The sequence below is a fragment of the Mauremys reevesii genome, linkage group 12, assembly GCF_016161935.1.
Source record: "Mauremys reevesii isolate NIE-2019 linkage group 12, ASM1616193v1, whole genome shotgun sequence".
Taxonomy (NCBI): Eukaryota; Metazoa; Chordata; order Testudines; family Geoemydidae; genus Mauremys; species Mauremys reevesii.
Window position 1 is genome coordinate 7,658,410 of NC_052634.1, and position 23,532 is coordinate 7,681,941.

A 23,532-nucleotide genomic window follows, 5' to 3' on the forward strand; every position below is an offset into this window, starting at 1 on the left:
AGTAAGGTTAATACAATTAGCAGGATTATATCTAACATTGCTGTTGGATTGGGATTATTTCCAACAGCAGATTGTCTCTGTTAATCACTTCTGGACAGGTGAACCTTTTAATGTTGAGGATTCAAAATACTGTGCTGGTAGAGAGAAGCATGTTCAGTTATAGGACTTAGATACCCATCCCTGTTACACTGTGCACATATCCGATTGGGAACAGGTGTTCTGTATAGCCCAGCAGGGCAGAGTAAACAGTTGGGTGTGTGCCCCAAACGCAAGAGACATGTGGTATACCTATCCCACTGGGAAGGACCTCGGCATGTGTGCCATCTGAAGAGGAGAGCATTATCTGCATTACCGCTGGATGGGAACTCTGGTAATACAAAGACTGATGTAATTTTGAAAAATGTAGTGTCTACATAGTGTGAAAGACTAAGCTGATGTCTTCCCTATATGGCAGTGACTGAGATTGATTATGGATGGTACCAGCCTGTGTGAAGTAATGAGGGAAGGAAGCCACTGCTTTTGTGATGAGCCTTTCCTATATGTAATTTCAAATGAAACCGGGCTGTGTAGTCTGAGTGAGTGATAAATCTAGGCATTTCTTGTCTTGTATTTAATTACCGGAAATGTGAAGTAATAGACATTTATATGATGAATAGATGGTACATGTTCAGGTAATTATAGTCCTAATAAAAATGACAAATGCCATTATTACACTGTTCAATTTTAGGATGCTGAGAGCAATCCACTGTGTCGCCGGTTGCAGCTGAAAGATATCATTCCCACTGAGATGCAGAGGCTGACTAAGTACCCCCTTCTGCTGGATAATATCGCTAAGTACTCAGGTAGCGCATTTCCACGAGGGAGCCATTATCTTTGTGCGTGCATCTTGGCAGTTTTGCCAAACAAATCTGACTCTTAAAAATGTATGCATAATAGATGGTTCACTGCCCTGGGTCAGTGACTGTTCTCAGCATGTGTCCTCCATCCTTTCTCATGTCTTTTCTAACATCCACTCTGTATGAGAAAAGCATATGCACTTGGGAAATAAGGTTCAAAAGAGATTTGATGCTTGCAAGCTTCAATATTCTGTCTTAAGCATTTTTAATATATTTGTCATGTTAATATCTAGGTTCTGGAAATAGTGTGAATGTTAGAAGTTCTCTCTTCGCACTGGATATTGATAGACATTTAATCTAATATTGCTACCATTACCACCCTTTAAATCTTCAGAGGGTTGTAGTAACGTTGATACACACAGCAGAACCTTACTCACCTGTACATCACTAAAATGCAGTGTTGATTGACCTGAAACTATTCGTGAGCTCATGTAGAGTTTGCTGACTAGTTTCGACCAAACCAAAAAACGTGACCAAAATGGTCATGTCGAAACAACCTTTTTCTTTCTGCTTGATTAGAAAAAATTTTGTTCTGGTTTTGGGCAATTGACTCTCTAACGTGATAACTGTAGCACTCTAGTCAAGATGCGGGAGAATCAGGTTTGAATCTCTGCTCCAAAAACTGTTGGTTTTTTTTATACAACATAGAACATCTTCAGTGGAGGAATTAAGAAAGACTCATACAGAATATCCTATAGCTCAGTGGCTAGGGGACTGTACTAGGATGTGAGAGATCGAAGTTCAGGTCCCTTCTCCACATAAGACAGAACCCAGGTTTCCCACATCCCAGGAGAGGAGCCTGACACTAGTGATATGCTTGGTTATAAGGGAGTTGCTCCTCCCCTGTTTTGTGAATCTTGTCCTCTTTGCTTTTGTCAAAATGCCTGAAACTTAAACACATTTTTTCAAATTGGAACAAATAATATAAATATCCAAAACAAGATCTGGTAGTAATGGGGAACTTGAACTACACAGATGATGTTGGAAAATTAATCTGGAAGTTCTTGGAATGCATTGGGGACAACTCTTTGTTTCAGAAGATGGTCTAGGTTGTATATTAGGGAAAAGCTATTTCACTAGGAGGGTGGTGAAGCACTGGAATGGATTCCCTAGGGAGGTGGTGGAATCTCCATCCTTAAAGGTTTTTTAAGGCCCAGCTTGACAAAGCCCTGGCTGGGATGATTTAGTTGGTGTTGGTCCTGCTTTGAGTAGGGGGTTAGACTAGATGACCTCCTGAGGGCTCTTCCAACCCTAGTCTTCTATGATTCTATGACTATTCAGAGTAGTTATCCGTGGTTTGCTGTCTAACTGGAGGGTGCATCTACTGGGGTCCCATCCTGGGTCAGTACTAGTCCATATTTTCATTAATGAGTGAGTTAATGGAGTGGAGAGTGATGGCATCTGCAAATTTTATAGGCACAAACTGGGAGGGGTTCCTAGCACTTTGAAGAACAGGATTAGAATTCAAAAAGACCTTGACAAATGAGATCTAAAATTGGCAAGGAGAAAACCTGACCTATGAGGAAAGGTTAAAAACTGGGCATGTTTAGTCTTGAGAAAATAAGACTGATGGGGGAGGGGAGACCTCATAGTAGTCATCAAATAGGTTGAGGACTGCTATAAAGAGGACTGTGATCAATTGTTCTCCATGTCCATTGGAGGTAGGGCAAGAAGTAAGCCGTTGAGTGTACAACAAGGGAGATTCAAGTTAGATATTAGGAAAAACTTTTAACTGTAAAGGTAGTTAAGTGCTGAAATAGGCTTCCAAGGGAGGTTGTGGAATCCCTGTCAGTGGAGATTTTTAAGAACAGGTTAAACAAACACACCCCTGTCGGGATGGTCTAAGTTTACTTTGGTCCCATCTCAGCATGGGGAGATGGATTAGAGGATGCCTTGAGTGTCCCTTCCAGTCGTGCATTTCTCTGATCCAGAGAAAATTTCCAAAAAATTCCATTTTGGATTTGACCCAGAACAATTTTTTTTGTTTGCCAGCAAACAGAAAAATCCATTATTCACCCATCTCGGCCTGGAAACTGCACAAAAGCTTGGTGGTAATCCCACGTGCACCCTTCTTAATAAAGGTTTAATAACAGATGCTGGCTGCAGTGAAACCTGATCCATAGTATTACTTTCATGTTTGCACAGAATTTTTTTTCCCTTCCCTATTTTTTAAATGTTTGTCCTTTATAGAAAAGGCTGCAGCTTAGAAGCTGCAGTTTTTCTTTTACTCTATCTAATTATTTAGTCATGTTTACTTGCCGTTAACAATTTATCAGTTTTTCACATTGGTTTCAAAGTATGAGTAGTTTTATCAGATGTTATGCATTCACCACTAACCCAGCTCCTCAGTCTCTTTAAACATTAGACAGCACATGGAAAAAACGATGCATGTCTTTCCTGTTTCTTCCCCTGGCCCTCAGTCTGCCCTGACCAACCTCTCTGGGAACTAGAATGGAATTCTAGCAAACTTCTCTCACAGCTCAGAATTCCCTTTGGGCAGGAATTGATGAAGTGGAGAAACTTTCTGTAAAGTCCTTGTGTGTCCCTGTTCTGGGTGGGGAAGGTTATAGAATGCCGCCTCTACTGTTTGATCGGTATCATGGACCTGTATCCAATGTGATCCAAACCCTAGCTCTCTCTGACGTGAAGCTATTTCCATCATTAATCTGTGAAGCGATGAAAGCTAATTGAATGTTTTACAAAGTCCAGCTCCCCTCTTTAATTTTGGGGGGCCAGTGTGTTGCATTAGATACTGAACTAAATGGACCATTGGTCTGACCCAGGATGGCCTTTCTTATGTTATGTTATGTTCTTAATTCTCCTTTTACCCCTCCCCTGAAGCTCACCTCGTCTTTATTTCTTTGCCCTGTTGTAGAACGGCCTGAGGAGAAGGAGAAAGTGAAGAAAGCAGCGGATCACTGCCGTCAGATCCTTAACTATGTGAACCAGGCTGTCAAAGAATCGGAGAATAAGCAGGTAGGAGGGGAGGGAATGAGAAGGCTGGACAAGGGTGGATGATGGGGAAATGAAGAGAAACAATCCAGAATTGCTAGCACTGTGGTTGAAGGAATGAAGCGCATTTTGTGGTGTATGCTCCTACTACTGCTAGAACTAGAATCCCAAGCCTCTGATCTTGTTGAAGTTCTGAGAGTCACCTGCATGTATTTTGACTCTTCCAAGTTGTCCCAAACCAGTATAACTATGACTTCATCATGTGTCTTCCAGCGTTTGGAAGATTATCAGCGTCGCCTTGACCTGTCGTACTTGAAGCAGTCGGAGTACCCTATGCTGGATGAGATCAGGGTGAGTGGCGGAGCGGAAGTGATTATTGAACCATGATAGTGACCCCTTGTAGTTAAGCTGGTGATGCTTCCTGCTATAACTTTGTTGTAAAGTCAAAAAAACTCATTCCACTTGAAACTTCTCATGAAGAGTCTCTGGTGAGAGGTAAATTTATTTTATATAAAGATGAAGTGGAACATTTATTAGATATGAAAACCTGAATCTCCGGTTGCTCTTGGAAGGTCTCCATGAATTTAATAACTTGATCTTGCAAAACGGAGAGTGTCTGTGGAACTTGTAAATGTCATGGAACAAAACTGCTATGGAATACTACGTTTTTCACTTGTATATCACAGGAGAGAGAACTGGTACACGGCATTTATATCCCCTTCTGAAACAACCAATAGAGTATGTATACCTTGTGGTGGGATAGCTCTATGTTATCTCCTACTTCACAGTACTGCTGGCAGAACAAGGAAATCCTTTGGGAGAACCAGAGCTTAGAAATTCTGTTGACTTCACAAGTGGAACTTGTAGCTATGCTTGATTCACATTGAAGATCCGATGCTATAGGTAGCTGAGCTTCTAAATCCAGTGCTAGAGGGCTGTGCTTCATGTCCTGTTTAAACTCCAGCAGGTCTCATAGTGGAGCTTGTAACTTTTTTCTGATATAATTTTGTTTAGGGGGGAGGGGGCACAGATATCTAGGGACAGGGCTGCACCTTCTGGTATAAATGTACAAAAAGTGGTCAGGATATATACTCAATGTTCATCTTTTCATAGTAGTATATACAGTTTCTTGCACTGTTAGTGACCATGTGGAAGTTCTAACATGTTATAATATACAAAGAAGTGTATTTGTTTCAAGGCTCATGGAGTTCACGCTAAAGTTCTTTTGCATGATATGCCAGCCTACTAAAAAAGGCTTGCAAACTCTTTAAGTCATGAAATAAAGGACTCATGGAAATATAAAATCTGCCATCTTGATATAAACTCTGAAACTTGGAAGGAATGGCTAATGAAAATTACTGCCTCTGCTAGCTTGCCTGCAGATCTCTCAGGAGCTCTGACATGCTGAATAACTCAGTGATGTGTTAAAGTCCAGCAGATCATCAAAACAATTCATTCTTCAGAGTGCGTGCTGCAGGCATTCTTAACGTACAGCCCACATTTTGAAGCACTAATGAAATAAAATATAAATTCCAAACATTATTATGAATAGTTGAGAAAATACTGCTGGAAACAATCCATTGTTATGATAATGCCTCAGAACTTCATTTAAAATAAAATCCTCTAAGGTTGTGTAAAGCTGTGTACACACATCCCTCGTCCAAACAAAACCTCATTAGAACATTATAGCTTGAAGATACTTGCGTGTCAGAAAGTCTAAGTTCTTACTTTCATGCTGTTCCTAATTTTTGAAAACTATAGGCCACAGGATCCAACCCAGTTTTCCATATAGACTTAGAAATTGTCCTCTCTACTAAAAATCCTATACACTCACCCACTACTTAGAGATTAAATCCAGTCATCAAATACCCTGGCATTTGCTAGTGACCACAGCCTCTCCCCTATTGTCCTTTACCTAGACTACCCAGGAGCTTTCACTGCCCCACTTATCCCTGGGAACACCATTCACCTTCCCAACACGCTCTTGCCACAGGCAGGAGATCCCATGTTATCACATTCACCAAGGGCACCGGAACTTTTGTAGAAGTACCGGGGGGGAGGAGAGAGGGGGCACTGGCACTGGGGTCCATGCACCTCACTCTTTACCATGGGCATAGTTTCAGGGGCGGGGCAGTGTGCCCCCCACCCCACCAAACTGCAGCCCTTGGGCAAGCATGGGGAGCAGCATTGGCTGGGGCTGCATTTTGAGGCTGGAGAGCTGATAACATTAAGCTCCCCCGCTGTGAAGCACAGCCTTGACCTCCAAAGTTCCCATGTAGTGAACCCTATATGAAAGCTACTTCTTTTTTTCTTCTCCTCCCCCCATATTGACAGAATTTGGATTTAACCAAGAAGAAGATGATTCACGAAGGACCTCTGACCTGGAAGGTTAATCGGGACAAGACTATTGGTGAGCCTTATCCCACCAGCCAACTTAAACTTGGGTTTGTGACCAAGGCGGGGAAAAGATGTGGCATAGCTGTGATTCCCAATGATGAGTTGTACCGCTGCCTGTATGAACTCATGTCTCTCCTCAAGCGGATTCAGTTATTCTTGTCAAATCTGAAATGCGTCTGAGTATCATTAGGACCATGCTGGGGCCCCGCAGTCTGTTGGGAGATGAGCCAGTCCCATCTGTAGCCCTCTGCTGTGGTTCTGATGAGAGAGATTTGCAAGCTTTGCTTAGGCTGGCACAGCCTCTGCATATAATAGAGAAAACAGCCTTTTTTTCCTATGTGCCCTGAGGTGCGATGTGAGGGACTGTCTGGTTAACCCATTCCAGGCCTGTTTTTGCCCTTTACAGATCTCTACACGCTACTCTTGGAGGATATTCTAGTGCTGTTGCAAAAGCAAGATGATAAACTGGTGCTGAGGTGTCACAGTAAGATCCTGGCATCCACCTCTGACAGCAAACACACATTCAGTCCTGTTATCAAGCTGAACACTGTGCTGGTTCGCCAGGTGGCAACAGGTCAGTGCAACCAATGGGCAAAACTTAGGAGTAAGCTGAATGCAAAGGCAAAGCCACTTGAGGAAGGAAGTTTTGTCTAGGAGTTGGAGCAGGACACTGGGAGTTGCGACTCCTGGATTTTGATTTGCAGTGTTACCTTGGATGAGCCGTTTAACCTGCCTACATTGGTTACCCCTCTGTAAAATGGGGTAGTGTCTTTCCAGAGATGGTGTGAGCTCTAGTTAATGTTTGTAAAGTAAAGTACTCTGAGATCCCCAGAAGAAAAGTGCTTTAGAAGTACCCGGTGACTGGGGAGGGGTGGGGGGGGGGAAATAAACCTACTTTAAAGAGGTGGGAGGAGCAATAACTATTTTTTGTCAGGCCTGGAAGCCAGAGTCCCATTTTGTGTTTGAGAATGAAACTTCTTTGTATTTACGTAGTTTGCCTGTTGGTTTATTTCACAGAAACTTCCTGCAGTACACCTTATTGGGTATGTGCTCGGTTTCAGTGAACTTGGGATACAATTGTTCAGGCCGAGGCATCAGATTCAATTACTCTACTCTTGTGTCTCTCCAGATAACAAAGCTTTCTTCGTCATCTCCATGTCCGAAAACGGCGCCCAGATTTATGAATTGGTGGCACAGACTGTTTCTGAAAAGACTGTGTAAGTGATGGGCTCGGTTACCTCTGCTGTGGCGGAGAGAGAAATCTTACATCTGAGTAGTAGTTTCACTCTAGAGGGGCTTGTGAATTATCTTGATCTCAGCTCACACACAGAGCTAATGAATGAAGACTCTCACCTGTCACCCCATTGGGAATTTTCCTTAATTCTTAAGAACAACAACAATAACTCTTTGCCAGCTCAGGCTGTTTCTAGAGATTTTCCCGATTATGTCTCGTCTCTCACTCCCAGCCCTTCTCTTGCCTTACAAGTGCTTCTTTTTTAAAAAATCTTTGAGTTGGGGTAAATGAGACCCCCGTGGTTTAACTGTCGGATGAATCAATGACGTACTCCTGCATCTCTATGCAGAGTCCTAGAACCTACCATCTGTCCTGGGTACCCTCAGGATTCTGAGAAATGTTAAGAGTGGCAGGAAACTCAAAAGTACTATAACTTATGATTTCAAGTCCCTGTCTGAACTGTTCTTCATCCTTCCTTAGATAGGAGTGCTTTGCCTCTTGACCGTGAACACTTCAGGGTGTGGATTTGTTTGCATGGTATTTTGTACATATTGCACAGTGCCATGTACATAAGCACTACGTAATATAAAATGCATCGTCAATGGTAAAATCCAGGATTGCTAGCTTTGGTACAAAGGTGGTGATACAAACTGCTTGTGTGCATGAAAGTTTGAAATTAGCTGCATCAATAACATTCTGGTACCCCCATATTATGTCTTGTAACCATTGTAGTTCAGGAAAATACTGCCCTGAGAGACTTGATGGCTTCTTAGTGGTTGGTAATGAGATTATGTGCCTTCTGTCGCTATGTTAGGGATTTGAGACTGACCCTTCATCTCCAGTAAGCAAAACTTGCCATACAGTGGCTGAGTGGCCTGTGTTATGTGAGATTAGTTGGTGGCTCTCACCCAAGTTCATTGTGGACAGGTGTTGCAACATGTGAACTACCAGAAATTTTGGCAGTAACTGGCCACTGTTATCCGTTGTCTCCGCACAGAGGGCAGAGGATTGACCTAGCCCTGGGGTGAACTCACTCCTGCCTCCTAGAGAAAATCATCCAGAACTGAGTTTATAAATGGTGCGTGTAGAGAGGTAGTTTTCACTGCTGCTGTCTGTGCTGTACTTGCTCTTTGGCAATAGAGAGAATTTCAGTTCCCAGGATTCAGTCTGGCATCTCTTAATGAACACTGCAATTCCCTTTAAAGGTAAAACATTAATTACAAATTTTAAATGTTCAATGTGGACAAAGAAATTTGTGGGCCCTTCCTTCAAGTGAGGTGCAATTACGATAACAAAGACTTCTTCGGTGTCACCAAGCTTTTGTTCATTGAGTTGGCATCTCGAATGGAATATTAAATCTGAAGTGCAGAAATTAGAGCTGCCTTTCAGGGATGTCTGTGTTCAATGCATTTTCAGCTTTTAAAAAAAAAAAGGCTGGAGGCAAAGCTTGCTTCTAGGGCTATATTCATAGAACTGGTTTCATTCCAATAGAAATCCTGTAGTAACGAACCACATTCAGACTGCAGGAATCTCTTCCCCCAAACTTTTACTCTATTTTGTTACCTTGAGAACTTTATGGAAAAAAATAATCTCTTTTCTGATGTTCTGTGTAAAATGACAAAAGCCCAGGCACCCGCAGTTCACTGCGGAATAGGTTCGCTTCAGGCCATTGCATACAATGCTGTACTTCTGGCTTCATTTGTTGTTGGATTGAACCTCCCACTTCTGCATCTGTATGGTTTCTGCTGAGGTTGGTGCATTCGTTTCTCAGGGCTGGAGCGTCTGCTTTGTTAACTATGGTGACCTCACCAGATACCTGTGGAATTCAACTCACTGCCACAAGATGTTGAGGCAAACAATGTAGCAGGATTTAAAAAAGTCTATTAGCTGGGTTAAAAAACCTTACATGCGATAGCATCCTTTTATGCTTCAAGTATCTTGTGTGTCTCATTTTTGGCCTCTCGCAGATGGCAGGACCTGATAGCTCAGATGGCAGGGACAGTAAAAGTCGAGGCATCTAAAAGGCCAATTCCATTACCACAATCAGGACCTGGCGAGTAAGTAAAAATCACTTTTGGCTTTGGTTTTCCAGTGGCTTTTGTCCATTCCTGAAGGGCATCACCAAAGAGTTGATGCTGTTAGAGTGGTAGGAATGCATGGGATTCACAGAATTTGGTCCTTTTTCCTCCTCTTGCAGCGAGGAGCGTGAGGAAGAGGAGCAGCAGAAGCTGAAAGAAGAACAGCATGATATCCCTGCCAGCGGTATGCAGAGTCCAGGTAACAGCATAAGCCAGCGTGCTGGACACAGTATAAGAGTTAATGTGAAAGGCAAAGCCTATCAATGGATCTTTCTGCTCGAGTGAAAGTTGGTGTGTGTGGGGTTTTTTAATTTTTTTTTTTCCCCTTGGCTCAGTGAAACCCAGTCTGTTGAGGTATACCCACTAGTCTTTCCCAGCTACCCTTAAACTGCAGGGAAAGGAGATTCTGCAGAGGTTCAGCTACTTAAAAATAATAGCCCATTCGACAGATACGCATCCTCAAATTGTCCTTGTGAAAGAGTGCAGTGCAGTTTAGTTTTTCACCCTGTGGGTAGTTTAGAATATGTAGTGGGGCATGTAACTTGATTATGTCTTTTCTGTTGGCTAGATAAAGATTTAGGACTTGAGTCTCCCTTGATGCTGAAGGCACAGTCTCCTTCAGCAATCATGGCTGAGAAGTCTGAGGTAGAAGATCTTCTTGGGACTAGAAGACATTTTGAGAAAGAGCAACAGGCAAAATTGACTCTGAATGAAGAATCCTCTGCGCACTATGGACTGCCAGTCCCTTTTCAGATCTCAGGAGAGCGGTGGGCATTAGATGCACTAAGAAACTGTAAGTAACTATGATGCTATGGACAGAAGTGGCCCTGATGAGTCTTGATTTGGATCTGGGAAATTTCAGGTGGACAATTTGACCCCTTGGGCTAAAATAGTATTTTCTGTCTGTTCGTAGTAGAAGCTCTTATGTTCACATCTGGGCTGCAAGGCAGAATGGGCTAGAAATCAGGAACTCCTGAGCTTGTTACATTGCAAGCAAGTTATATTGTGAGCAAGTCCTCCTCTGCCTTTGTGTGCCCATCTCAGACTGGAATAATACTGATTTATGAGGCGTTCTTCATTCTTGTCCATGAAGTGCTTTGGGGAGGTGGAGTAACACTTCGGTGCTTTATGCATGATATGCCAAGTATTATTGTTTGAGGCACAAAGGTTTTATTTATTTTTATATCTATAAGATACACAACATACAATTAACCAGTGGGACTCATTGCCACAAGATATTATCTAGGCCACCATTTTTCAGCAGTATTCAGAAAGGGATTGTATATTTATTTGGATAACAAGAACACCTAGAGTTAAAATTAGTAAGGTTCGGGGGGAAAAAAGAAGAGCATGGAAGTGATCTAGAACCTTATGCGGTAGGCTGTAAACCAACCTCTAGCTGAGGCATTTAGGAAGAATTTCCCCTTTGAGCAGGTTATTCCATATTTTCTCACTTCAAGATATCTTGCACCTTCCTCTGGGAAGTCTGATACTGGCCTGTATCAGAGCCAGGATTAATACTGACGACCGTACTGGATCATATCAGTTATTTGTGTTTTCCTAAATATGATCTCCCAGCTACCTTACTGATGTTCACGTGACACACAAACATGCTTCCTTGGTAACTCTGAGATGGATGTGGTGCCTCTAAACAAAACTGAACGGTGTGCTACTGGGAGTGGTCTATATCACTACTTTATTGGCCCTCTTAGCTGAAGGCGTACAGGTGCTTTGACTGAGTTCCTTGCCTCTACACAGGTCTCTTCAGTCTAACAGGTTATCCTGGGTCTTTTGAGCCATCTTGTATCAGATTTTTACAGAATTCAAAGCATTGTTCTAGGGCTGGGTGCTTTCAAGTATTTCTAGTTCTTGGGCTCTTGGATTGTTAATGGAAGCTCATTCTAGGGGGCGTGGATGGCGTGTTAGATAACATCAGTGATCTGTCCTGACTGCTAAGATTTAGTGAGATGCCCTCTTGTAATGGGTCACTTCATGTTGCTGCAGTGCCTTCCATTCAACCGGGTGGCTGCTTTGTTTTAGGAACTGATGGCATTTCTCAAACTGTGGGTGTTATGCGAGTGTCAACTTATAGTTACATGGAGCACTTGGACTGCATCATACCTGCTTGTTCTTAAGTAGTGGTATTTAAGTAGTTGAAGTGAGAACTAAAGCATCATAGGACAACGACCAAATAAGAATCTCCCATATAATTTAGAGATTCTGAATGTTTGTATGAACTTGTAGGGGGAGTTTTCATCCCAACATTTAGAACGAGAAGGTTGTGCCATGGAAAGGTAATTTTCCCTTGAATCTGCAATAGGATCTTTGCTTCAGCCTGTGATGTTAATGTTCTGATAACTTGAACATTCCCAATAAACCTTTAACCTCAGATTGGGAGTGGGGGCGGCATGCTCAGCATTACCAGCATTATGTAGCAGTTGAGACTGGAAATCAGGGGATTTGGGTTCTCCTCCTGACTGCCACTGACTTGATGAATGATTTAGCTAAGCTACTAACCAGTCTGTGCCTTAGTTTCCCCATCACTAAATTGGGGATCATACTACAGTACTTATTCACCTTTGTGAAATGATTTGAGATCCTGTAATATAAGGCACAAAGTAATACAACAGTGCTCCAACCATTTCTTTGTATCTCTCTCCCCGCCTTTGCAACAGAAAGAGAGAGAGCCGGTCATAGAGTGAACTCTTTCAGAAAGAGGCATCATACCGTCCATCTCATTGAGTGTACAACGGAGGCGGCTTATACAGTTCAGTGAACGTTGCATGTTTCCTTTCCTTTCAGTGGGCTTGCTGAAGCAGTTGTTGGTGCAGCAGCTGGGCATGTCTGAGAAGGGGACCCTTGAAGACTGGCGATGTTTTCCCAGGTATAGGACCGTTTCCCGGGGGGCCCAGGCAGAGAGTGGTATCCAGCATGGACTACAGCATTCTGACGACAAGATGCAGCAGCTTGGAACAGACCAGATGCCTCCCGGAACAGGAACTAGTGAATCTGCAGCTTATGGCCTCCGGACTTCAGCCGAGTTTCCAGCTCCACAGGATGCTGTGCAGCTGGGGTCTAGAGACACCAGGTCTAGTAACAATTTAGTAATGGACCATGTGAACATGAACCTGGAGACCCCTACCCCGGAGCTGGAAGAGGTGGGTGCTGATGACAGTGGAGAGCACTTCTTTGATGCTCGCGATGCCCACAGCGATGAGAATCCATTGGAAGGCGAAGTAATGGAGAGGAAGGAGGATGAGGAGGTGCACTTACGGATCTCAGGTGAGCTTAGTCCACTTGACACAGTACGTTAAGTTATGGCCTGTTTAGCTCAAATGCCAGAGACTTGGTTGTGTTCAGAGACCAGAAATGCATAGGAAATATGTGATTAAAAAGAAGCACAATTATGCTTTCCTGGTGGAATCTCCCTTGCTGACTTAGTACAGGACACTGCACACACAGTTCTTCTGGTCTTTAGAAGTCCTTTTAGCTTTGGACGTATCAAAATAGCTAGTCCTGTACACTTCAAAAGTGATGTACAGACATGAACTCAATTATTACCTCAACACCCTGAAGGATGGCTGATTAAAAGAGAAACTGAGGAACTGCTAAGTTAATAGCCTATCATAGGCTACAGCTGAAGAAATTGAGAATTCCTAGCTCTAGCCTAGGTGTATCAAAGGGAGAGGGTTCCATTAGTCTGTGTACAGCATCCATGTACCAAGGACCTCTCCAAAGCTGTATTCTCCCGGTCTCCCACTTTAGACTCCCAGCAAGTGGTGGTGCATAACTCCTCTCCCAAAAGTCTGTCAACATATCCTTGTTTCCCATTATCAACCCTCCGCCTCTCTCCAGAACACCATGGGGACTTGACTGCATACCCAAACTTAGGCAATAACCTTCTCCTTGAATATATCCCTTCCTGAAATCTTTCCACCATACGCCCAAAGTACTGACTCTGCTACATTCTACACAGCAACTGGGGATGTAATTTGTAATCTAGCTAACTCTCTATAAATAGCAGTGAGGACACAGAGGTGCGGGTGTCAGCGTAGGCTAGCAAATGTTTATGTACCCAGGGGATCAGGCTGCCTTGTACAGCTCTCTCCTGAGGCCCATGCCGCTGTGTCTTCGCTGCTGTTTATAGTGAGTTAGCTTAAAGCGATCACAGGAATGTCTACACAAGCTGCAGATTACACCCCTGGTTGTATAGAAATAAACTATGAGGCATGATTATATGTATACAGAGATCCTTCTGGATCACCTACAGATATCATCAGTGGACTAGAATGTCTCCATTATCCATCTCCTCTTGATTCAAAAAAGTTGAGACAACATTTTGTTTCCAAAGAACATAAGAATGATGATTTGGTACAATGAGTCTCAACAATGCAGCATGTACAGTGTTGTCACTTTAAATGTGTGACCTCTGGGGATAACTGTGCAGGGGGGATTTTACAGTCATGTGAGACGTGCCACTCTGGCCACTGTTGTGTTTTTTTTTTTTCTTGCTTGATCTTCAAAAAGGAGCTTTCTCTAGTTTGGCTTTGCTTGGTAATAGTCTCCACAGACTCCCTGTCGCCAGGTCTGAAGCTCTTAGAAGCTGTTCTTGTTTATATATCAATATATAAAGTAATGGTTTCCTGAGCAGCACCTTGAAACAGATCTTTTTTAGGCATGCGGAAAGGTTGTATGCCTTTGGGTCTCACTAGAACGGTAGTCCAAGATGGCAGCTGCACGTGCTTTCCTGGGGCTTTGCAGGTTCTGTGATAGATGGCCCTGTGATCCTGCTGTGCATCTGAAGTAGTGGTGCTCTACTTTATGAATGAAGATGGAGTTAATCTGTCATGTTCATGTTGCAGTGCAAGTAGCTGTCAGACTTGGAACACCTTATCCATAAATATACTTCATTTAAAAATTGGACTTTGTGTGATGAGCTTGTGTCTGACTGGCTGAATGATGCCATCCAGTCATATACTGAAAATCATATTCCCTTCTTTTCTGTGTTGTTAAAGCATTTTAAATTATTAAGTGAACCAGCAGCTTCAAAAATCTAACGTATTTTTCGCTGCTTGTACTGTTCACTTTTTGCTTAACTAAGCAGGGACTTTGAAACTAGATAGACGCTTTTTGGTTTTCATGCACTAGCATAGCTGCAACACTGCAGAGAAATTAAGGACAAAATTCTGGTGGCACATGCAAATCATGAAAATAATTAAGAACCTAAGATTGGTCATACTGGATCAAACCAGTGGTCCATCTAGCCCAGTAGCCTGGCTTCCAGCAGCAGCTGGAGCCATATGCTTCAGAGGAATTGAACAGAACAGGGCAATTTATCAAGTGATCCATCTCCTGTTGTGCAGTCCCAGCTTCTAGCAGCCAAATGTTTGGGGACACCTGGAGCATGCATCCCTTTATCCTTGACCATCTTGGCTAATAGCCATTGATGGACCTGTCCTCCTTGAATGTCTGATTCTTATTTGATCCAAGTTATACTTTTAATCTTTTAACAACACCCCCTGGCAACAAGTTCCACGGGTTTACTGTGTGTTGTGTGAAGCACTTCTTTTTGTTTTTTTTTTAAAACTGCTGCTTCTGAATTTCATTGGGTGACTGACCCTTGGTTTGTGTTATGTGAAGGGATAAATAACATGTCCTTACTCACTCACTCTCTCTCTTCACCATTCATGATTTTATAGATCTCTATCATACCCCCTTTGGTCGTCTTTTCCAAGCTGAACTAGCCCAGGCTTTTAAACCTCTCCTCCTATGGAAGCTGTTCTATACCCAAATATTTTTTGTAGCCTTCTATTAGAATTGGAAAAGATACAGAGATCTTCTTTGAGATGGGCAACCAGAACTGCATGCGGTATTCAAGGTGTGGGCTTACCATGGGTTTTTATATAGAGGCATTACGATAGTTATTGTCTTATCTCTTTCTTAATGGGTCCTAACACTGTTAGCCTTTTTGACTGCTAATGCATATTGAACAGATGTTTTCAGAGAACTATCCACAATGGTTGTATGATCTCTTGAGTGGTAACAGCTAATTTAGACTCTATCGTTTTGTATGGCTAGTTGGGATTATATTTCCTAGTGTGCATTACTGTGTGTGTATCTGTGTTGAATTTCATCTGCCATTTTGTTGGCCAGTCACCCAGTTCTGTGAGATCCCTTGATAAGTCCAAGGCTGACTGTGAAGAGTTAACTATCTTGAATAATTTTGTATCATCTGCAAACTTTGCCACCTCACTGTTGACCCCTTTTTCTGAATCATTGATGAATATATTGAAAAGCACAGGTCCCAGTATAGATGCTTGGTGGAACCTGTTATTTACCTCTCACCATTGTGAAAACTGACCATTTATTCCTGCCCTTTGTTTCCCATCTTTTAACCAGCTACTTGTCCATGGGAGAACCTTCTCTCTAATCCTATGGCTACTTACTTTGCTTAAGAGCCTTGGTGAGGGATCTTACCAAAGGCTTTCTGAAAGTCCAAGCACACTATATCCAGTGGATCAATGTTTGTTGACCCCCCCGCCTTTAAAAATTAAGATTGATGTGGCATGATTTCCCTTTACAAAAGGTGTGTTGACTCTTCCCCAACAAATTGTGTTCATCTGTGTCTGATTATTTTGTTCTTTACTATAGTTTCAACCAAATTGCCTGATGCTGAAGTCAGGCTTATTGGCTTGTAATTGCCACAGTCAACTCTGGAGCCTTTTTTTAAAAATTGGTGTCCCATTATTTCTATTAATACTGCATAATTTATAGAACCTTTTATAAGCAATCTAAATTTGAGTGTAACCTAGCAAAAAAAAAAATCTCTGAAACTGAATAGCGAATTCCAATTAGACACCCAGCAGTATGATTGGTGGCTAGCCTGGATTCCATTGTAATAATTAGTAGCATGCACATGAATATTTTTAAGATATCTTCTCATGAGAGAAACGCAGAACAAGAGAGAGAGAGGGGAAAAACCCTATTGGGTTATCTATCCTATGCTGCTCAAACAGCAGACCCTACGTATACCTCTAGTGTTCCCCATTCAGAACCAGTCTAGTCCAAACGAGTTCAGGGTGGGCTCTGCAGGGTATCCGCTGATGCTTTATCTAGTCACCTTTTAAAACATGATAAGAGATGAAGCTTTCATCAGTTATCTTTTTTTTAAAGTCCAATTAAATTGTCTCTCTAGTTCAGTGACTCTTGGTGATTTATATTGACCTGGTGATGCTAGTACAAAACTGTTCTCTTAACAGGAAATTATTTGATCCTTGATGGATATGGAACTGTGCAGGAGAGCTCTACAGATGAGGACGTGTCCTCTCTAGTTCTACAGTGCACTGCTGGCCACTCCTCTTTGGACTCAGCACACCAGCAGCCGATTTCCCCACGAGATGCCCAGTCAGATGAAGGGAGCTCCCCGTTTGCTGAGGAATTTATGGCCTCGCGCTGGGGGCCAGTGGACGAATTGTGCTCCGATGCACCAAGCCCCCACTTCTCCGTAGAGTCACGTATCCAAATGATGCAGTACATTCAGAAGATAGAGGCTGACCTTGAACACTTAAAGGTAAAACATATTTTTATTTGAATTATTCAGATTTTTCCTTCACTGTTTTGGGGGAAAAAAAGCAAGCTTAGAGGAAGAAAGCAAAGCAGGAAAAGTACAGGGTTGTGAATACAAGTGCTTGTGTGATAAGACCTCTGTGTGTGTGTGTGTGTGTGTGTGTCCTTGAATGATCTCCAGGGAAGGGACAGGAGAAACCAGATGCTCTATATAAATATGGGCAGATGTTAAATAGATGTAGATGCAGACAGTTCTTCAAAGTTATGAGAAGTGGAACTTTAATTTAGTGGGTGTTAGAATAAGGCTGCAAAAATTGAGAGTGGGGAGGTGGACCCACCACCTGGGGAATATGCATAACTGACCTGGAAATGTTACTCAATTATCATTTATTGATACTAATGTAAAAACGGAGTCAAAATCCCCATTGTGCCAATAGTAAGTATTTCAAACCCACTAATTTCCAAGTCACTTCTTCTGCTTTCTGGGGATTCTCTGTCCCATCTTGAGGGTTATTCTTAGTCCATCACAGCCACCGCTTCCAAAGAAATGGGGCCTGGAGTACTGTTTGCCAAGAGACCTGTCAGCTCCTTGTGGCAATAGCGGACTTTCTTGCTTAGTTCTAATGTAACCAAGATCCAAAAGAAATTGCGCAGACTTTTCCCTGATGGAGGAACTTCTCACTAGTGCTAGTGATGGTTTGAGAGCTGGCAATGGAATGTGTTCAGTAACATGTAATTACAATCCAGTCAGCTCCACTAAAATGTTTCCTATTCTAAGAGAAGAGCTCTCTGGAGGTTCATTAGGAGCAGAAATAAAGGGCCACATGGGTTTTGTCTTTCAGGAAGTTGAGGAAAATTACACCACTCTCCTTCGCCAAAGGCTGGCTGGCTCAGCCCCCGCAGATGAGCATTCAGGTATGTGAACAACACATCATCCCTTCTCCCGGTGGCTCTTTCTAAATGGTAACGTGTTAAAATATCAGTGAACTCTAGCACCAAGGACAATGAACAAAGCCGGTTATTAATCTTTCAAACAAAAGATGTCATTATCGCTTCAGACTTTTGGAAGCTGCTGGTTCCACAACATCATAAATCAGCTGATCATGTATTGCCTTCTCTGAGGATGTGTGAAGTTGGAGGCACCTCTCCTTCACTTTCCTTTTCCCCACCACAAGCCCATGAATAAGGTGTTCGGCTTGCCTTTCAAAGGGGTTCGGCTCGGTTTAGGGACTGAAGTCAGATGAGTTACGGCTGTTGGCCAGGACGTGTCACTAGCCTCTGTTTGCCAGAAGCTGGGAATGGGCAATGGGATGGATCACTTGATGATTTCCTGTTCTGTTCATTCCCTCTGGGGCACCTGGCATTGGCCACTGTTGGAAGACAGGATACTAGGCAAGTTGAACCTTTGATCTGACCCAGTATAGCTGTTCTTACGAGTTAGATTGTAAGATCTTCTGGGTTAGGCCCCTCTTACTTTTGTGTGTAAAGCACCGTGCACACCATTGACACGGCGTAAAGCAGCCATCACAACTCCCTTTAAATTTGGTTTGAGCAGATTCCTGTGATGCCTGCAGGTGTTTTCTCCAAGTCAACTGTGGCGCACACTTATCCCCACAAACAGTGCTGTCTGAATTGGCTGTGCGTTTTGAAGGGTTCATGATGCTAACTTCTCTTGTGGCCTGTTTTTCCCCTACTATCTCTTTCCTTTTCAGACAAAAGTTAGTCACATTTTACGGAAGTGGCTGAAAATTGGATGAGAGCATCAGCGCCTACTAGCTTCCATGCGGACTCTGAGACAAGTGTGTTCTGTCTGTGGACCATCCAAGTGCTAACCATGCTCCAGCAGAGTGGGGATGGGGTGCTTTCCCTGTGAGGCATCTGCACAAGTTTGTCAGTGAGGGAATCTCTTCCATTCTCTCCTCCACCTCTTGCTACCGGAAATTTTGTTTTTGATTCAGAACAACAACAAAAAACCAAACCAAATGTACAGAGCTTTGGGTGTAGGATATAAAAATGTATTTAGACATTTAAAAAAATCAATGTATTTATTTGACTTCATTCCATGTATCAAAAGCACATTTTAATTTTTTTTATTTGCTTTTGTTTTAATTGGGTAGTGACAGTTCTAGCCCTTGGAATCTAGTGCACTCTGCATGCCGCTGCTCCAGAAGCCAAGTTCAGATCCGAGAAGGGAGGGGTGTATTTTGTGTCTTGATTTCACTGGATTGGACTCCATGCTCCCTGCTGGCAACCCAACTGCCACACACAGAGTTATTTGCAAAGGCGTTCTTATGACCTTTGGTGGTTACTGGCTACGTTCAACAGCCTGTGAACTGGCTCCATTTGGAGTGACTGCCTGTTGTGTGTAGCTCATGTGCAATGAGAATTCTCCATGCACTAAATAGCCAGGCACTTGAAATTAGGAAACCATTTTTCCCCTTGGCGGTCCCCTTCATTGACTTCGGGTCTCTGACAGGGAGAGGAGAAAGCTGGGTTTAATTTTTTTTTCTTGACTTTGTTGGCCTTGATAATTGTCTCCTGTTTAAAGCGATAAACAATGTTTGGAGCTCCAGCACTTGTGTAACCGTTCACCGGATCAAGCAGGAAAAAATGCAAACCCAGAAATGTGGGGCAGGTGGGGGTATCTCACTAAATCACTACTGAATGAACAGTGGCTGCCATTTGAGTTAGCCACAGGTACTGCTGATTATAGGGCCAGTAAATGTTAGTACCTGGAAGTATGTCTTGCTGAGTTTCATGGGGGGGGGGTATTTTTGGGTTTTTTTGCACTGATTGTACCAAAGTGCTCTCAGATAGGTGCATTGCAGAGAAGGCAGAACTGCTGGAACCAGACCCAGTTCTCTAGCACTTCCCATAGGCCAGTTCCAACAGTTTTCGTTGGACTTCATTCCGGACTGACCCTGCAAAATGCAAGCTCGTAACAGAACTAGCCCTGGACGCTCCAGACTGGTTATTGATAGCGCCTGCTCTGAAATGGGTGCTAGGACGGGCACTACCTGCTAGGGGACAGTTGGTTCAGGACGTTCTTCGTCTCTCAAATTTCCGGAATCGCAAACTGCTAATTTAAAGTGCGTGAGACGCATTCTTTCTGCAGGTACCCAAGATATAGACTTTTACCACAGAACTGAATAACGTGCCCTACCAGTAAATCCTCTTCCTCTCTTAGAAAAAGTGTGCATTACTGCATGGACCATGATGGGCGAAGAATATCTTTGGTCAGTAGAAAGGTCGTTCTCCCTGCTCCATTTTCCCTGTTGCTAATGACAGAGGATCAAAATTGCTTTTCCACGCCAGTTCTTGTCCTTTTCCTCAATAATAATAATAATAATAAAAAGAGCATATCCAGTTTGTTGTAGGTTGAACAGAGATGACTTTGGATCCACTTTACAAGTTGGGGCCATTGGAGAACAGGGAGGATTCTCTTGTAGAAGCCAAGTGCATGGAGCACTTCCCCAGCAGGATCCCCACGTTCCCAGTGCAAACCCAAATGTTCCTTTGTAGACTGGCAGTGGCATCTCACTGTGTTACACAGTGTTCTCCTGTATTACACCTGTATGAACACACGATTGGCATCAGTTAAGAGCTTCCAGTGTCAGACAAGCAGGAGCTCTGCACCCAGCCCCAGCCGTATGGTTCTGTTAGTTTTAAACATCTAGACTTGCTCTAATGAACCCAGAAATTAAACTGTTGTAACAAATGGTGCCTGACGCTGTGTGGAGTCTCCCTTTTACCCAATTGTGCCACAAAGATCTCTTGGTCCATGGCCAAGTTTAGTTTTTGACGCCCTTTTCATTTTATAGCAACTGTTTCTTCCCCCTTAACTTGCTGATAAAGAGCAGAGGCTGTCTCTCTCTTCCAGGGATGGATGGAAGAGCTGATTTTCCTGCTGCATGAATTGGAGCAGTTGCTATAGCCCTACCACACTAGCCTTTATAACCCGTTTCCAGAGCTGCCCAAGCCGTGCTTAAGCGTAGATCCCTCCCTACTTTGGGCTGCATTTAATAAACAGAGTTCAGACGCCTTGTCCAAACACAGGTTCAAAGCCCAGTGAAGATGCTGGGGTCTAGGAGAGAGTCCTGGCCAAGCTCTTTGCCATTGTGACTCCTGAGGTCTCTCCAGCCTCCTTACTAGGTGCAGGAAGCCTAACGTTCGTGGTGAGAAGCACGCCGCATAAGCAGCAGAGAGATGAGTGTGTAATGATGGCCTAGTGGGGAATGGTCTGCAGTTCCATGTCCTGGCTTGTCTGACTCCTCTGCCTTATGTGCGCTAGCATTTGGGGGGAAATCCCCCACCACTCTTAGTGTCAGTGCAGCTCCACCAGAGGTGGCGGTGGTGGAAGGGCCAGTGAAGGTAGAGAAATTATCTTAGTGTGTCATCTAGACTTGCACTCAGGTTACCACTACTGGGGCTGCAGGGGTGGGAGAGTTCCCCTAAACTACTAACTTAGCCATAGCCTTTAGTCCAGAGGGAGGTGAGATGGGATATTGTCTCTGCAACCTCTCCAGATGTATAAGGGGAAAGGTTTACTGTCCCATTCTCAGCTGTGGTAGTGGGGGTGACACATGAATCTGTGGGATGATTTGGCTGGTAGGAGTGGCATAGAAGAGATAATGGGTATCTTCTTGAGCTAGCAAAGCAAGGTACACTACAGAGACCCACCTTTATGGGAGGTGAAATGACGTGCTGCGTTGTGCTTGGTCCTACTTATTTTTCCATATTGATCAATCTCATGTTAAGGGCATTATTCCTTGGTGAGGGATAAGGGATCTTTCATTTCCCCAGCACCGTGACCCGAAATCACTAGGATTCCATTTCACTCCCTAGCACATCTACTGTATCGCAGACCCCAGGCATGGTTCATTTTGAAGTGGGGGGGGGGGTTGACGTTCAAATGCACTTTTCAGTTTTCTCATTTTTATTTGCTTCAGTAGCCATGGGTTATCCCTTCTGTAAATTCCAGTTTCCAGTCCAGCACAAGATGACCTGGCCTGTGATTGTATGTTCCCTTGTTCAGATTGGACAGCAGGGCACTGTGTTCTCTGATACGATTCTGTGTTTTTCTAAATAAAAAGATGACCCGGGGTTTCTCATCTTGAGAGTGAGGAAAGATTGCTCCAGTGCACTCTGCAGTCCCTTCTGAGAAGTGTGTTCCTCTGTTGTTATGGGATTTAGTTCATAGGGCTAGAAAGAATTGGGTTGTGTGGGTTTGGAACAGTGTCTTGTCCCACAAAAAGGGGAGTGATGCAGATGGCAATACTATTTAGGCCACATTTGCTCAGGTTTCTCTATCTTGCTTTCTCTGTAGGGAGAGGAGATTAAAACATCCGAGGGGCAGGATCAGAAAGGAGGATCAGGTGTGAAAATCCAAGGGCCTGAGTAGCCTAGATGCCCTGGTCAGCTTTTACACCACATCCCTCTGCCTAGATCCAGTGTTTCCAATAGAAACACAACATCTATAAAATGTAGATACTCACTGATTCTTACAGAAACTGTGCCCCTTTGGCTAGAAAAAGTGTCTCAGTTACCTGTGTAGGTGATCCTTGATTAGAGTCTCAGTGCTGATGGTAATTGGTATTGCCTTTGCCCCCTGGGCTCCCCCAAGAAATCCCTTTTCTTTTCCAGGTGCCAACTGACAAGCAGATGTACTGCAAAAGGGATACTACACCCAACACACTGTTTTAATTTTGAATTGTCTTTTGGAACTCTCTTCCTACTAGAATATTTTTATTTTCTTTGTACACCATACAATCATGTACTCTTAACAGAGATTTACTTTAAAGAGAAGAAGGAAAAAAATCTGGAAATATTCTTTAAAAAAATACAAAAATATCTTTATTAATAATCTTGTATTTTTACTGATCATGTTTGAATGTCTAAGAAAAGACTCTATTGTTCTAATTATCCAGATGTATGTTTGTAAAATAGCTCTTTTATGACTTAGCGGATAAGGTTGTATGTTTCTGGAATTAAATATTGGTCATTTTAAAAGTATTTCTGTTTTCAGGAGATGGGAAATAGAAAATTTAAGCATTCAAATATCATTAAATAAGCTTAAAGGAACCAAGTCCTTAACTGGCTGCTTTTTGTTTTGGGTTTTTTTTATTGCCTGGCGCTTGGCAGGACAAACTGTTCCAGAGACAGAACTTGATGGACAGTGGAAGCTTTTATTGGGTACAAATAACCTATCAGAGTTCATTGATGCAATTGCTTGGGGAGTGGATTCTTTCTCACATTAACACTATTGTTCTTATTGATCAGTAGCTCTTCCCTGCAGAGCCCCCTGTTGGTATCTGTGACAGTTTAGACATCCTGCTCCAGCTAGCCTATGCCTAGACGTGGTGTGCATCCTTGCCATCTGGAGAAGGGCATGCCACTCTTCTGGTAAGAG

General features: G+C 43.1%; 1 protein-coding gene across 7 annotated transcripts in view; it reads left to right on the plus strand.

The window, feature by feature from the left end:
* The window catches only part of ARHGEF12 (Rho guanine nucleotide exchange factor 12), a 107,782-nt gene that overhangs the window by 73,985 nt on the left and 10,265 nt on the right, over positions 1-23,532 (plus strand). For 6 of the 7 annotated variants that reach the window (XM_039496361.1, XM_039496365.1, XM_039496359.1 and 3 more), the window contains 12 exons: positions 728-842; positions 3,772-3,872; positions 4,122-4,199; positions 6,183-6,258; positions 6,652-6,819; positions 7,375-7,462; positions 9,447-9,536; positions 9,677-9,756; positions 10,126-10,350; positions 12,360-12,839; positions 16,817-17,127; positions 17,966-18,038. In XM_039496361.1, the coding sequence (XP_039352295.1) occupies positions 728-842; positions 3,772-3,872; positions 4,122-4,199; positions 6,183-6,258; positions 6,652-6,819; positions 7,375-7,462; positions 9,447-9,536; positions 9,677-9,756; positions 10,126-10,350; positions 12,360-12,839; positions 16,817-17,127; positions 17,966-18,038 (1,885 nt within the window). Of the gene's footprint in view, positions 1-727; positions 843-3,771; positions 3,873-4,121; positions 4,200-6,182; positions 6,259-6,651; positions 6,820-7,374; positions 7,463-9,446; positions 9,537-9,676; positions 9,757-10,125; positions 10,351-12,359; positions 12,840-16,816; positions 17,128-17,965; positions 18,039-18,835; positions 23,209-23,532 lie in introns of those variants that run through there. The other variant, XM_039496363.1, reaches the window with a different exon arrangement.